The sequence below is a fragment of the Crinia signifera genome, chromosome 5 (genome assembly GCF_055691185.1).
Source record: "Crinia signifera chromosome 5, ASM5569118v1, whole genome shotgun sequence".
NCBI classification, from domain to species: Eukaryota; Metazoa; Chordata; class Amphibia; order Anura; family Myobatrachidae; genus Crinia; species Crinia signifera.
The window spans coordinates 163,507,824-163,523,387 of NC_139221.1; the positions used below are offsets into that span (position 1 = coordinate 163,507,824).

The 15,564-nt window shown below is 43.9% G+C and overlaps 1 protein-coding gene across 2 annotated transcripts in view; it reads right to left on the reverse strand.

Annotated features, from left to right (window-relative positions):
• Nucleotides 1-15,564, reverse strand: part of STAC (SH3 and cysteine rich domain) — a 242,738-nt gene that overhangs the window by 134,460 nt on the left and 92,714 nt on the right. The window contains exon 1 of one of the 2 annotated variants that reach the window (XM_083188214.1): nucleotides 8,935-11,080. In XM_083188214.1, the coding sequence (XP_083044340.1) occupies nucleotides 8,935-9,085 (151 nt within the window). In that variant the 5' untranslated portion in view covers nucleotides 9,086-11,080. The other variant, XM_083188212.1, reaches the window with a different exon arrangement.

The following is a 15,564-nucleotide window of genomic DNA, read 5'->3' on the forward strand; positions in this document are numbered from 1 at the left end:
CTTTGTTGGATGAACTGGGCCTTGCTACGTTCAGATCATGGGGGTTATTCTGGTTCACCCGCAAAGGCACAATCACTCTCTAATGGACAAAACCATGTGCACTGCAGGTGGGGCTGATGTAACATGTGCAGAGAGAATTAGATTTGGGTGTGTTATTGTTTCTGTGCAGGGTAAATGCTGGCTGCTTTATTTGCATACTGTAATATAGATATCAGTTTGAAGCATACTTGCCTACTTTTGAAAATCAGTTTCAGGGAGATTATAGTTGGTAATTGAATTTTGCAATGTTCCCCCCATTGAGGGGGAGTGCCATGCTCCACCCAAAGGGCGTGTCTAGTTCCATATATGTTCCATGTACAAGGATCACACTCTCCACTAATAGTCCAGCAGCTGCCGGGTGTCAGCTCAGGAGCACCAGATTACTCTGACAGTCCAATATAGCTTGCAGAAAAAATTGAGGACACTCACCGGACTTTCAATTCGGATGTTCAATTCTTTTTAATCCATCTCAATCCATCAAAGTATAAAGTGCAATGTGCATGACAGGGGGCCACGGGCCAATGTTTCGGTCCACCTTTGGACCTTTCTCAAGGCCCCACTCTCACCTCCTAAAGTGCATATATGGAGATTGTGCCTTTGAGGGTGAACCAGAATAACCCCCTATATCTTGTGGACTTTTCAGTGAGTGTGTAATCTGAAGCCCTTATTGGCCTTTCTCCCTGAGTACTGCATCATTCTTTGACATGAGTGACAGACCTGTCAAGGGTTGAATCAAATGGGAGGGACAAGCTTTATCCACATGGCACATATAACAAGTAGAGTGGCCATGGACAGTAAGCCAGGAAGTAGATTTAAGTCTGGGTTGGTCACTGATAGGCCTGGCCAGCCCTGACAAACTTATTTCAAATCTAGAAATAATAATAGGGGGGGAAAGTGCAGGTCCTTAGTTTTTTTGTTTTAACAAAACTAATAGTTTGCATCGTATTATACTGTATGTCACTTGTCTAATAGGAATTAATGCTACTTGGTCATTATGAATGAGGGAGGGAAGCCAACATTTTCAAGAAAATATAACATTATTTATTGGGAACAATAGTAGTAATAATAGTAGCTAGCACAGGAACTAGGATCTCTAACTGGTCTTATTTTCAAAGTCTTATAACGAGTTTATCATTAATAAGTTAATTCTTACTATTGCAAGTGGGAAGCAATAATGGGTGGAAAATTTAATAATAAGTAGCCAAGAAGCCGTCTGGACCTGAGACTACTTATATACTGAGTACTTTTACATAGTGAGCATTTAAGTGCTATTTATAGTTCTTTCAACTGTCTTGCCAGATTTGGATTTTTTGGAATACGTTCTCTTGGCAATGATCTAAAGCAAAATATTCCTCACGTTTTAAGTAAAGTACAGTATGGTTAATACACTTGCATTAGGTTCTTGAAGTAGACATTCATTTTAAATGCCATGAAAATGAAGGATGACAAGCCCACCAGATCCACTGACATAGAAGCATAGTCCAACCAATTCATTTGAGAAACATGAATATAAGTTTGCTGATACCAAATAAGCCTACTAAAATCATGGCAATCCTTATATATAGATTATGCACTTCAGAGAAAAGGTGAAAACATATTTATTCAGATTTACCACACACCACAAACCAGGTAAACAACAGTTTCTGAGTAGGGTGAGTGGTTTGGATGATCATCCATGAACTGCAGATGGAAATGGAAATGGCGAATTATTCAATGTTTAATATTGGTTCTGGTTGTTGGGTCCACAGCCAATAGGTCTTCCATTATTGGTAGACAGGTAAAAGGTCAACATGGTCAAAAAGTCGACATGCAATAGGTCAACCTTGACAAAAGGTCATCACCAGCAATAGGTTGCCATGACAATGGTAGACATGAGTTTTTCAAGTTTTTATTCATTCACATAATTTGTTCATACTTTACCATCCACATGGTCTACAAATGGGAACCATAAATTTGTCAAGCGTGGAGAGCAGTAGGGGGTCATGTTGACAATCGTCAACATCATAATTGTCTATAGATAGTTCGCAAACAGAGGCAATAATATCGGTATTTTCCATTAAATATTCCGTTTGGAGTAAAACTTGTAAAATAAAAATAAAAACACACAAAATCTTTTGCTGTATTTATTTATAAAAAATGCTTGTGCAGCATAAATTAATATATTCATTGAAAAATTTATTAATTTTCTGCACATTATGACTTTAAGTACATAACATAAATAAAAAACAAATAAAAATTATTTCACTTGGCATATATAAAAAACATTCATAAAAATTAAAAAAACTTTTTTTCGAGCAGCTGAGCAATCTTAGATTGGGGAATAAGAGTGCACCCCACCCGAGTTTCTTTTTCCTTTTTTGTTTATTAAATTAATCGTCAGATGTCGACATAGACCCAAAAAAGGTTAAAAACTTACAGTATATTGACCCTTTTCCTGTCAAACAAAGCTGTGATAATTAGCAATGGGAATAAATAACCCCTCTACCAGATCAAGCATTATATCTGGTGTTCTTACTGCTATTACTTTACCAACCTGAGTCTAGAAATGTGCACTGAATAATTACATTCAATATGAAGCTACTTTCAAAACTCCTTTTCCATTCTACAGTAGCAGATACAACATGCAACACAGAGGATAAGTGCCCAAATAAAATCAGAGTGTGAAATGTACATGACCCTATAATCAAAAGTAATCATACCATCTGACCTTAACTAAGCAATGCTAGTAACTTGTCAGTTTCTCAATACAAACATTATCAGTATGGGAAATAATTGATGAACTTTTTGTTTTGCAAAGAAAACTGTTGAATTGGACATTAGTGAACAATCTGGGCTCAAGTTATTGATACAATGAATTGACAAACACTGTCAGGGGTGAATGTGGGGTAAGCCATTTTTACATCCACCCTGAAGATAAATCCAATTTTCATTTGACAAGCTGAATGCTTATTCTGTTGCAGTACATGTTGTTCTGAGCTTGTAAATTCCTTCAGCTTGACAGTTAAATCATGATACCTTTCTAAATGGCAATAACAGCTTCAGTTTCATGGCTTCACTTGTATGTAGGCAATACCAGATGGCTCATACATACTGGCCTTTGTTTCTATATCTAGCTTGTAATGTATCTGTCATCAGAATCAAAAATACTTTATGTACGTTCCTCAGCATTCCAATGATATTATTTTAGTCTTCTGTCCAGAAATAAAATCAATAATTACGATGTCTTAGGGCTTTGCATGAGCTGCAGTCATAGTGATCGCTTGTCACATGACAGTGAAACACATTCAGCACACCGTCTTCCAGGAGCATTATAGTATAAACAGGCAGCACTGTAATCACTAGGATCAAGCCCTCAGATACTCTAAAGAGTTTGTTTAGGCGTACTTCACTTAATAAGATATGTAACAAATGGAGGTACTCGGTATACTATATGGAAATGAGTTACCTTAAGTTCAGAGTCTTTAGTGCTCAGGACAAGTCTGACTCATGCTCAGCATGTATAGCAAAGCATGCTAAATACAGTGCTGCATGTACGTTACTCAAGTACTTATCAGGCACCCGCCCGTCATTGGTTCCGGTGGGTGATAGATCTACAGTGTCTACATAGTCATAAGGTTTACCCCAAAAGGTCAACAGAGTCAAAAGGACAACATGCAATAGGTCGATCTGCCATAGGTGGACAGGGTCAAAATGTCAGCAGGGTTGACATTAAAAAGGTAGACATGAGTTTTTCATATATTTTTTTTTAACTGCCTTGTCATACTTGCCTACCTCACCCTCTCCATGAGGGAGAAAATGCTCTGCTCCAGGGCTTCCCTGGTAATGTATGATTGCCATCACCGGTGGGGAGCTAGGTAAAGGTGTTTCACCACAGGTGCTGGCAATCATACATTACCAGCGAAGCCCAGGAGCAGAGCATTTTCTCCCACATGGAGAGGGTGAGGTAGGCAAGTATGTGCCTTGTTCTTATTTTATCATCCATGTCAGCATAGAGGACGTTATGGAAACCCATACACTCCACTGCGTGAAACGTGATGATGCGGGAGTACGCATCAGCACTCACCGCACATTGCCGGGCCATACACATTTGGCGGCTTTTCAGCTCAAAGCAGCTCAAATTGTAAAAGTGAGCTGCTTACAGCACAATGTGTATGGGCCTTTAGTTGCAATTCTATAAGATTAGTATGCATCAGGAGACTGGGTTGATTCATTTGATATGAAACACCTGTATATTTGGGTGCGTTCAGTCTATGGAAAATGTGCTAAAAACCCCTTCATCTGTGTTTTTACCACATTTGCCACATCGCAAAGGACAGCTCTTGTCGCAAGTGCTGTCATTTGCCTTAATAATTGCATATGTTAGTGTATATGTGATTATTAAGAATGCAGTAGCCAACTATGTTGGAGGGGGTGTTAGTGCACCCCCCTATTTATGAATCACCCTAGAACAATAGCATGGAAAACCCCCATTGCTGCTGCATTGTAGTATTGTGTATACAGATTATACTTGCCAATATTTAATTTCTCCTCGGGGGTGGGGGAGGAGGGAGGGGAATGGAGCCCTGCATCATCAAGCCCCTCCCCTATTACAAAAGATACTGCGATTCCCAAGTGTCTGTGGAGGGGACGGCCCTTTCTGTGTACACCCACAAATGCCGGTATTTGACTGGCGGAGTAGGGGGGGAATCCAGGGGCATGCGGCAGGCTTGCCCACCCTTCCAGGGGGCCAGGGAAGGGGACCCAATTTTCGTGAGCTTCCCGGCCATTCCTGGTGGGTGGGCAAGTATGAGACAGATTGAAAGACTCAGTTGCACAAGTGTCACATATAAAATGGATCAGCACACCCTCCTGGTGCATCTAAGATGCCTTTTCAGCAGAAAAAGACACCTGAGGCTAGCAGAGTTGTACAAGACCTAGCTTGCTAAGAGGGCCTCATTGCTGTCACTGCAAAAAGTTGTATGAGGACACATCTTTAGTATGCACAGTGTTTTTTAAAGGTATACATAGGTAAAAGAGCAGATCATCTATATGGAGAGAGAGAGAGAGAGAGAGAGAGAGACAGAGAGAGAGAGCAAGAAAGAGAAAGAGAGATTATATTCTTCTTATACAGTACCCTTTCATCACTGTCATGCTCCAGCAGTGATAACACAGCCTATAGATACAGTATCACCAATGGCACTCTCTCAACAGGTTACCTAATGATCAGCTTTTTTTCTTCACCTTTTATTTGCTAGAAAAACAAATATTTAAAATATTACAATACAGCAGCTGCAGTACAATGTAGGACCCATTGCCTTATGGTATCATGAACATTTTCAATAGTCCATAACCTTCTTTGCACCATCTAAAGCTGTGTAAACAATAAACATTAGACCGGTGGTTCCCATACTGCCTAGGCACCCATGCGATGACACAAGGCTCTTGCAGGGGTGTCTCATGTTGGTGGTCTAGGACCTAATCAAACTATATATGGTAGGCAAAACGGTACTTGTGTATTGTCACGGTGCCCACTTTTACTATGTACGCAAATGTAGTGAAATCGCATTGCATGCCGTTATGGTATGGCATGCGATGCAATGTGATTTTGACGCTTATAATGGCATTTAATGTACTATAGCATTAAATGACATATAAAATCATTTATTAATGCCCCCTCCCCCCAGTATCGATGTGATCCCGAAGCATGGCGAGCGGCGGAGGTACGCGTCCGACCGACCTTTCCATACCCCCAGTATCCACGTCGGCGTGGAGTTGATCTTATATAGTGTGGCGAGTGCAGCGAGACACCGAGCCTGAAGCGTGTCGAGCGCAGCGAGCCCCGCGAGGACGTGTATTATGTTATGCATCCGCTCGCCACACTATATAAATTCAACTTCACGCCGACATGGATAGTGGGGGTATGAAAGGGTCGTTTGGACACGTACCGCCGCCCAGCTCGCCACGCTTCGGGATGACGTGGATAGTGGGGGGGGGAGGGGCAAAATAAATGACATTATGGGTGAGATTTAATAGGATGAGATATTCAGAAAGTGAGAAATTTGGGAAGAAATCTCCAGTTTTTTTAAAGCGGCAATCATTTACACTGCAAAACCAGTTTGATTTTGAAGTGTAGATGATTGCCGCTTTAAAAAAACTGGAGATTTCTTCCAAAATCTCTCACTTTCTGAATATCTCATCCCTTTTAAATCTCACCCTATATGTCATTTTACCATTAAATGGCATTATTCTAGGTTCCATCAGAACCGATATCTCATTGCATCGCATGCCATACAATAATGGCATGCGATGCGATTTTTTATCGCATCCTATCTTTTTAATGGATTCACTGACACAGAGCAGTGAATACATTACATAGGAAAATCACATCGCATGCCATATAATATGGCATGCAATGCGATGTGATGCGATTTCACTACCCTGAATAGCCCTCTACGCAAATGGAGTAGTGGGCGCCGTGATAATATACAAGTACCGGCAAAACTAATGCTAGTCAGAGTCGTCTTTTCCATTGGGCTCAATGGTCAGTTTCCCAAGGGCCTCAGAATTCCAAGGGCCAAAGACCTGTTGTAGAGGTGCAATCTGCACCTGTCTCCTAGCAACCTCAGCTATGTGGTCTCTTTCGCTCCCCTTCATAGTGTGTGGGCGGTACCCAGCTTCCAGCGCGCTGTGTCCGTTAGTGAGAGCGCACCTTCAGCCTGTGTGTCAGCATGCCTTTTATCTTGAGAGAGTGTGCCCCGTGCAGTGCCACCCTGACAAGAAGAGAGGAGATCCTGAGCTGTACAGCCTCGCCATTACCCGCAACGCGTCCTGAGCCCCAGCACAACTACCCGGAGAGTGGAGCTGTTAATCACCGCCGATGGCTAGTTCCCTTCATATAGCACAGCAGCACTAGAGCCGCTGTCAGCCCTCAGAGACTTCAGCTACAAGTCTGCACTGCTGTGTAGACTTCATCCACTGCACAGAGAAACCTTCATCCAGCATTCCATCCAGCTACAGGATGATAATTACTTGCACCATACCTGTGTACACCTGCCTGTTATACACTGCTGTATTGTCCATTATGGGCTGTCCTACATTTTTGTATTAATGGTGGGGAGGAGTGAATTGTTTTGCCCAGGGGCCTGCACTGCTGTTAAGACGGCTCTGATGCTAGTGGCTTCCAATCATAAAACAGAAGCACACCTGTACACCAACCACTGACCTAGGCTAAGACTAACAGGTAGGCCCACTTTTCTCTATTACTTATTTTATTTTCATACTTATTTTTTCTAAGCATATACCGTATTTTTCGCACCATAAGACACACTTTTTCTCCCAGAAAAAGTGGGGGGAAAAGTGTGTGCGTCTTATGGAGCGAATACTGAAAAAAACTCCTGGATGCTGGTGCCGCTGCACCAGAATTTCAGGAGCTGCAGCAGAGCCCGATCCCCCCCCTCCCCTGGTACTTGGCAGCAGCGGTCTGGGCAGCAGGGATTATGCAGTGTGCTGTGGGGTGGTGTTACTAGTTCCCATTTGCCGCAGGGACCCCGCCGATGATATCCCATTCGCCGAACGGACCACACAGCACACTGCATCAGTGGCATAACTTGGCTTTCTTAAAGCATCGCGCACGGGCAGGGGGTTGTCACTTCCCAGGTCCTGATGCCGCCAGGAGAAATGGTGTGTGCACTGTTTGCACATTTAAGGGGCTCGGACGTTGCTCGGACTAGACATCACTGTCTAGTGACCACTGGCCAGCCCCGGTGAGAAAAACGGAAGCTCTGCCCTGCTGCTGCTGCTACTGCTGTGCACCGACTCTGGAGAGACAAAGACCCGGAGCCGCTGCACTGACAGAGACGCAGAGCTGCCTGCGCACAGGTGAGTGGAATACTGGGCACACACTGCCAGTGTTGGAGGTACCCACCCACTTCAACTAAAGGGGGAAGTGACACACGCACAGTCCGACCATACCTGTCCTGATGGGGGGGAGGGTGGATGGGGGACAGTGCTACCTGTCCTGATGGGAGGGAGGAGGGACACAGTGCTAGCTTTTCTGTACTCGCACCCCCATCTCCCTTCTCGTTTTACTTATCTCCACCTGTCCCCTTCTTTTCCTATCCCCCATACCTTTCTCACCCCCCTTTCCACCCTTTTATATCACCTTTCTCCTCCTCAGATTCAGAATATTTTTTTTCTTGTTTTCCTCCTCTAAAACTAAGTGCGTCTTATGGTCAGGTGCGTCTTATAGAGTGAAAAATACGGAAGTTAAATAAATGTTTATCCTAGGGGTGTGTGAAATAATGCTGATATTCTATGGCACCGTGATTCAAGAAAGTTTGAGGACCACTGTATTAGACAATTTTGTGGATCATTCGCATTGCGTGATCCCATAAGTCATTCACCGTGCCTTTAGGTCGAGCTGCAGCTCAATCTGATCATATCGACAACGACAGCATACTCCTAGATGTGTCCACTGATAATATATTGTTTGGTCATTTGTAATATTGAATAGTGTGTCTGCGCTATATCATTTGTCCAGGGGCTCCAAGGAAATCATAGATGACATTGGTGTTGTTTGCACATTGTCTTATGCGTACTCACCGTCACATGCAGAACCCTAGTGCAGGGCTGTGGGGTAACCATATATGTACAACATGCAGGGCTCTGTCATGTAATGCCTATCAATTTGCACAACAGTCAATAGGTCGACACCAAAACATCGTTATGCACTTGGTCGACTTTGACAAAAGGACGACATGCACTAGGCTCTAGACTGACAAAATGTCAACACAAGCAAATGTTCCACGTGGCAAAGCTCGAAATGAGATTTTCGTGTTTTTTGGTGTCAATGTCAATCTAAACATGTGTACCCCCAATTAGTGTAGTGCGTACCCTCGCATGGCTTGCTTAACTCACCATACTTCAGGCCTGGTGCCTTGGTGGGCTCAGCACACTTTGCCATTCCCAGTCGTAGTCCACATGAAGCGTAAAGTACAAATAAAGTCCAAAAATTGAAGAAGAAAAAATAGAGAAAAATGGATGTTGACCTTTTGCAGACACAGTGCATGTCAATCTTTTGCCAATGTCGACCTATATCATGTCAACCTTTTGTATTTTAATGTTCAGTGGCCTTTTCTCTTACTTTCCCTATGATTAGTTGATCTTAAATTAAGAAAATAAAACTTTTCTAGTGCGATCTTTTGTTTATTTTCTTCATATTTGTATGTATTTTAATAAGCAATAACAATGTAATCTGCTCCTCTAATGTTTAGCTGCATCTCTCTGTACAACAATTACAGTTGAGAGTCTGAAATAACAGATAATTGACAACTAGAGTAACATCTAATTGAAACCATTATCCACCAACATTTCTGCAGTTCCTTACTCCATTCAATCATATTTTATGGATATTTGCAAAACGCTGAATTCAAAAGTCCCAAATCACAGACAATAAACCAATTAACCACATTTAGCCATCTAGCGTGACATAATCCAAATCTGTTCTACTGGTATCCAGCACCATTAACTATGAGCACAATAAAGTAAAGAAGGCTTCAGTAAATATTAAAAAAGCATATACTATTAATATTTTAGCAGTATATCTTATATCTGACTAATAAGACATAAAAACTGGGCATTCCAATGTAAAAGAATCAGCAGCTTTGAAAATAAAACCGCACTGTACTGTAAATACACAGGATTTAACACCCCCCCCCCCCCACACACACACACACACACACATTCAATTACGAGTGTGACGCCCGGAGCGGAGCGGGAGGCAGGACTGTGTAGCAGGGCTGGGGTGCCGCAGAAATCGGGTGACCCGGTGCGCGATACACGTGGGGATGGCGGAAGTGGGCGGCCGGTAGTGATGTGGCCTGCGCAAAGTGACCTCTGACTGTCACGCTGCATAGAGCCGCAGGCTGGGCATCGGGAACAGCATGGGCAGTGTTTGAGCAGGTGCTCAGATGCTGCCCGGCATTTGACTGCGCATGCGCATGTCTAATCCTGAAATTCCATGAATGGATAGTCCAATCCTGGGATTAAAATCCCGGCAGTTTTGGTGCCAAATCCCAGGATCCCACCATTCCCGGGATTGGCCACCCTAGCACTGAGCCAGTCTGGTTTGACAAACTAACTTGAACATTTTTGGTTGAACCAACCTACAGCATAAATGTCGAAATTGTGCAGTTAGTTCCGTTTGCTTAATCTACAGTGTCTAGATAGAAACTAAGTAGGTTGACATGCAATGGGTTGACATGGTGAAAAGGTAGACACAAGAAAAAGTTGACATTTTTCACAACTGTTTTCACTTTTTTAACTTTTTCATTCTTCACCATCTACGAAGTTAATTACAGTTGCCCGGAAACAAGGTGAAATTAGGTGTCCCCCTAAAAAGCACCGGCGATGTACCACTGATGGGTTTGATCTGATAAATCCTATGTGCAGGAGGTTCGATCTAAACCAACATTGGATATTAAACACATGCAATTTGGTCCGATTTATTGGACAGATTCTTTGTAAATGGGTGAAATCGGACAAAATCGCAGTAGTGTGTGGGGGCCTTTACTCTGCTTGTAGATATTGAATACTTTTACTGCTCACATAAGGTCCAAATTCAATTAGCAGTGGTAATTTGCAGTGAAAAGAATAGAGAAGCCAGCCAGTGGACAAGTTGCCCATGGAAACCATCAGCTTTCGAAGTAGCATTTATCAAAATTATACACACACAGGTTATTGGTTGCAATGTACAACTTGTATACTGCACACTTCACCACTCTTCCATGCTTCATAAATCTACTCCATCTAGCTTCCTCAGGCATCAATAGAAATCTGCATTGTCTGTAGCCTGCAGACTGCCGCAGGCTATAATTGAATAGCCTCTGCAGATCAATTAGTGTGCAGTCATTAACCACAGCTAATTGGAGTCGACCTACTGTATAATCTATTACTTAAATATCAAATTGAGAAAATGCACATCTAAGTATACTCCCATTTTCAATGCCAGGGACTAAAATGTACAAACAGTGCACCCAAGATATATACTACTTCTTACATTAACCATTGTAGAAGCCTTACCTACGATCATGTGGTTACATACATCACAGAAAGTGGGCTTTTTAAAGACATGTTCCTGGAAAACGTGTGCCTTGCTGTCAGGCGGATGTGTTACTTTGGTAGGGGATGATGACTGAGTCTCTGAACTTTGGATCTGTCCGACATTGACTGGACTGTCTTCTGGCTCCAAATCTACTTGGAGTTTCATGTCGCTATTAGTTCTTTGGAAGAAGTTGTCAGCACTTTTACTCCGTACACTCTTGGTCTTGAATGAGAGGGATTTCTTTAGTTTCTGGAGCTGCAAACAATAAAATGATTTAGTTGTGACACATCTGGCAATTATATTTTGAATTATTTGAAGTACTTTCATAAGCTATTACATTAAATGTGCTTGCTTACCCTCCCAGAATAGCCTGAGAGGGTCCCGCAAATCGAGGAAGGAGCGCAAGTCTCCCACATCACTCCCAAAGCCCCCGTGTCCCCTTCCCCACTGCATGAAATCCAGAATTTCACGGGTCTGCGAGAAGAGGGTGGGGCTAAAATGTTGTGAATCATTTTAGCCACTCTCCAATCAGTGGACCCACAAATTAACGCTGCTGACTATCATGAGGCAGAGCTTGGTGACAGCAGCCTCGTCCCCCCCTGACACATTGCCTCGCCTTGCCTCCCTTTCACTCCTCTCTGGGCGAGTGATAAAAAGTAGGCAGGTATGACATTGCAGTATATAGTAAGCCTCTCTTACACTTTATAAAATTAGGGTACTTGTGTAATAGCACGGCGCCCATTACGTAGTTAGCGTAGCGTCCCTCTCAGAAACTGCGTAGTGTTCGGGCGGTCAGAGTAGTCAGTCAGAAGTAGCGTAGTGTTTCTGCGGCCAGTATAGTCAGCGTCCCTGTCAGATTCAGCGTAGTGTTCCTGTGGCCAACGTAGTCAGTCAGCATTACGCAGTTACCCTAGTCAGTCAGAGGTGAAGTGACTGCATTATTTCTGCCGCTGATAATTAGGAATGGCTGCAGAAACTCTCAGCATATTTAACCTGACGCAGACAGAGGAGGAGTCGGTGGCTTTTTCTCAGCAGCACCATTTGCTGCCACTGACACAATCCTGTGTTAATGGACACCCCAAGCGCTTGAGTATGAAGGAGTGCATGTGGCACTGCCACATTAAAACCTGCTGTAAGAAGGTCCGTCTCTGTGCGGCACATTGGTTCCCAGGGTGTCGTATACCATTTCTTCCCCTTAATTCGTTTTATTTATTCATGGGCAGAGGAGCTCACAAGCATATCTTTTTGTGAGCGACAACTAAAGTTGTCGAATAAAACCACTGTGCTGTACAATACCCTTATCCGGCAGCCCCAAAGCCGGATTGGTGGTCCGGGAAAATAGTGGAGGTGGATGTGGATGAGAGTCTGTTTGTACAGAGGAAAAGTCATGTCGGATGACTGCTGCCACAACAGGGGCTGTTTGGAGGCATTTCCAGAGACACCGGTGACTGTTTCATAATGCCTGTGGAAAGACAGGACGCCAGCACCCTGATGGCCGACATCAACAAATATATAGAACCAGGGACGACTATATATTCGGATTGCTGGCGTGCATATAACACCGAACAGCTGGAGCAGGCAGGGTACCACCATGCACGGGTGAGCCACCGCTATAATTTTGTTGATCTGAACACTGGGGTTCACACCCAAAACATTGAACGCCTTTGGGGATTGTGTAAGTTGCATAACAAACGTCAAAGGGGCACTGCGCACCAGAATCTGGACTCCTACCTGCAGGAATTCATTTGGCGAAAGACTGTTGGCGCAGAAAACGCTTTCCAGCGTATACTTTATGCCTTAACTCACAGGCTGACATAGTAGACGACACAGATGCAGACACAACTGCATCATCTTCAGCTGCAGTTTCTGTCAATGCTGAATCAGAAGAATAACCGTTTAATTTTTTTCAAATTCCGATATTATTGTACTTTGTTAAGTTGCTTTCTTCTTCTTCTTCTTCTTCTTCTTCTTCTTCTTCTTCTTCTTCTTCTTCTTCTTAACTAAATCCCAGTTACCAGTTAACACATGTTGTCATTACTGTCTCAGATGTATGATATGGCAGGTTTGAATGTGTTCCTGAAACACCCCCATTATGCACGCCAGCCCGAAGCATGACAAGCGCAGCCAGCCCCACAAGGGGACGCGTTATGCGTCCTCCCAACTTTTTTATACCCCCACTATCCACGTCGGCGTAGAGTTGATTTTAAAAAGTGTGGCGAGCACAGCGAGGGGACGCAGATTAATTTACATGTATTCCATGTCCCCTCGCGGGGCTCGCTGCGCTCGCCACACGTTATAAATTCATCCGCACACGATGTGGAAAGTGGGGGTATGAAAAGGTCGGAGGACGTGTAACGCGTCCCCTCATGGTGGTCGCTGCGCTCGCCATGCTTCGGGCTGGCGTGGATAGTGTGGATTTCAAATGGAGGCATTTGCCAGTATGTAACATGGAGCCCTGGCAAATGCCTCCTTAATTGTGCATCAAACGCACTTGCACTCGCATAACCCCCTTTGTGCAGAAGACGCACGTGCTACTGAACCCCTTAACCCCGTCTCCCTGAAGCAAACACGGGCAGGGTTGCCGCACCCTGCCACAATAATTACTAAGACGCAGGAGCCTGTCCGCCGGCGCCCGCATGATCCCCTCTCCGCTGGCGTCTGCCAGCGCAGAGGATCTGGTGGTTATCGGCGCTGTGTGAGAGGCGCTCACTAGGCTTGCCATGGATGCCGGGGACAGAGCCATGGATGCCGGGGACAGAGCCATGGACGCCAGGGACAGAGCCATGGATGCCGGGGTCAGAACAGACAGACAGAGGCGGGCTGCCGCGGAGTCACTATGCTAAGTACGCTAACTACGCTAGGCAGCCGTTGGCCTGCCGCGGAGTCACTATGCTAAGTACGCTAACTACTCTAGGCAGCCGTTGGCCTGCCGTGGAGTCACTGCGCTAACTATGCTAGGCAGCAGTTGGGCTACGCTTACAGCGTAGCTTAGCCTACGCTGAAAACGTAGCGTAGCCGTGCGCCCTGCTATTACACAAGTACCAAAATCAGCAATGACCAGCAATGTCCTGCCAGCTGCTATCTAGCACAGCAAGTACTTGTATTCACCTAAGTAACATACTGGGGGGAACTCAACCTGATCGCACAGCCGTGAATTTGCGCGGCAGCCAATTATCATTACACTGCACATGCTTATGGCCTGTAGTATGGATAAACAAAAGTTTGTAAATTAAAATGGGCAGTCAGTTTACTTTAAATGTGGCACAGAAATTAATTCTATTTCCAAAAGACCTAGAGCCTGATACAGATTTGTACACAATGCAAATGTTCACGCAGCTCAGCATTTATCGGTAGGCTGTGCACATGCCAAGGTACTTAATCGATGCCATCTGCATTCAGCAGCAATAATATAGTGCTATGGATTGTTGGAAGGAGGAGAGACCCAAATCGATACCTTTCCTAGTGCCCCACGAGTTCTAAATCCATCTCTGATTATGCATGCAAGGCATCTTACTATCTTTTCTATTTGCAAGCCATTCGCAATGTGATTGACAGGAAGTAGGCGTCTTGAGGTGGAAACCAGACATTTCATGGGAATCTTAACAAAAATGCAGGCGTACCTAGGAAACCACTGGGAGTGTCCAGTGAAAATGCTATGTGTGCCTGTTGGTTATAGGGCAGCGTGTGTGATGTCAGCTCCAGACCGGATTTTCTTTTTTTCCACTGCACCGCAGAGTAAGTCTCTAGCGACTCTGAGCCTGCTATGACTTGAACCCAGTGTTGAGCTTGTTACAATGTATATTCGCTCAGCTGCAAAAAGATTTGTAGCCATATACATCCATTTGCACAGGGAACACATTCATTTGGGAGGCTGGATTTCACTTGCTAGACACTGGAAATCTCCCTAATTGTTCAACCTAAATTTGAAATTGTGTTTTTTTTCTAGTTGACGTGTCACCTACATTTTGTGGGAGTGTCGAGACCAGCATCTTCATTTTCCAGCGCAGCTTCACTGGCCCCATACTGAGTAACGTGAGTGGCCAATGTCCATGCAAAATATCTGATGCTAAGATTTTGGAAACAGCAGCAGATAGCATTAGTATAATTTATCAGTAGTTATGCTAAGCGTATTAAAAGGAGTCAGGCCAGAAGTGTTTTGAAGAGTTTTAGGGTCTAAAACAGCTAACTAGAGAATTGCAAATTGCAAATTGAACAATTATTGAATGGGTGTGCATGCCTACCCTTCACATCACACATGCGCCAGGGGAAATGGTGCAGAAACCTGCCTTTTTCTGAGTGTGGTGGACAAATCTAAGGCATGACCAGGCATTTATGAGAAGGGTCTGTGATGTCAACAATGACCACTTCCAGGGTGTCTGATTCGCAGATTAGTGGAAGCCTCAAACCTACTTACATTTGCACAGATGACAAAAACTGTTCTATGT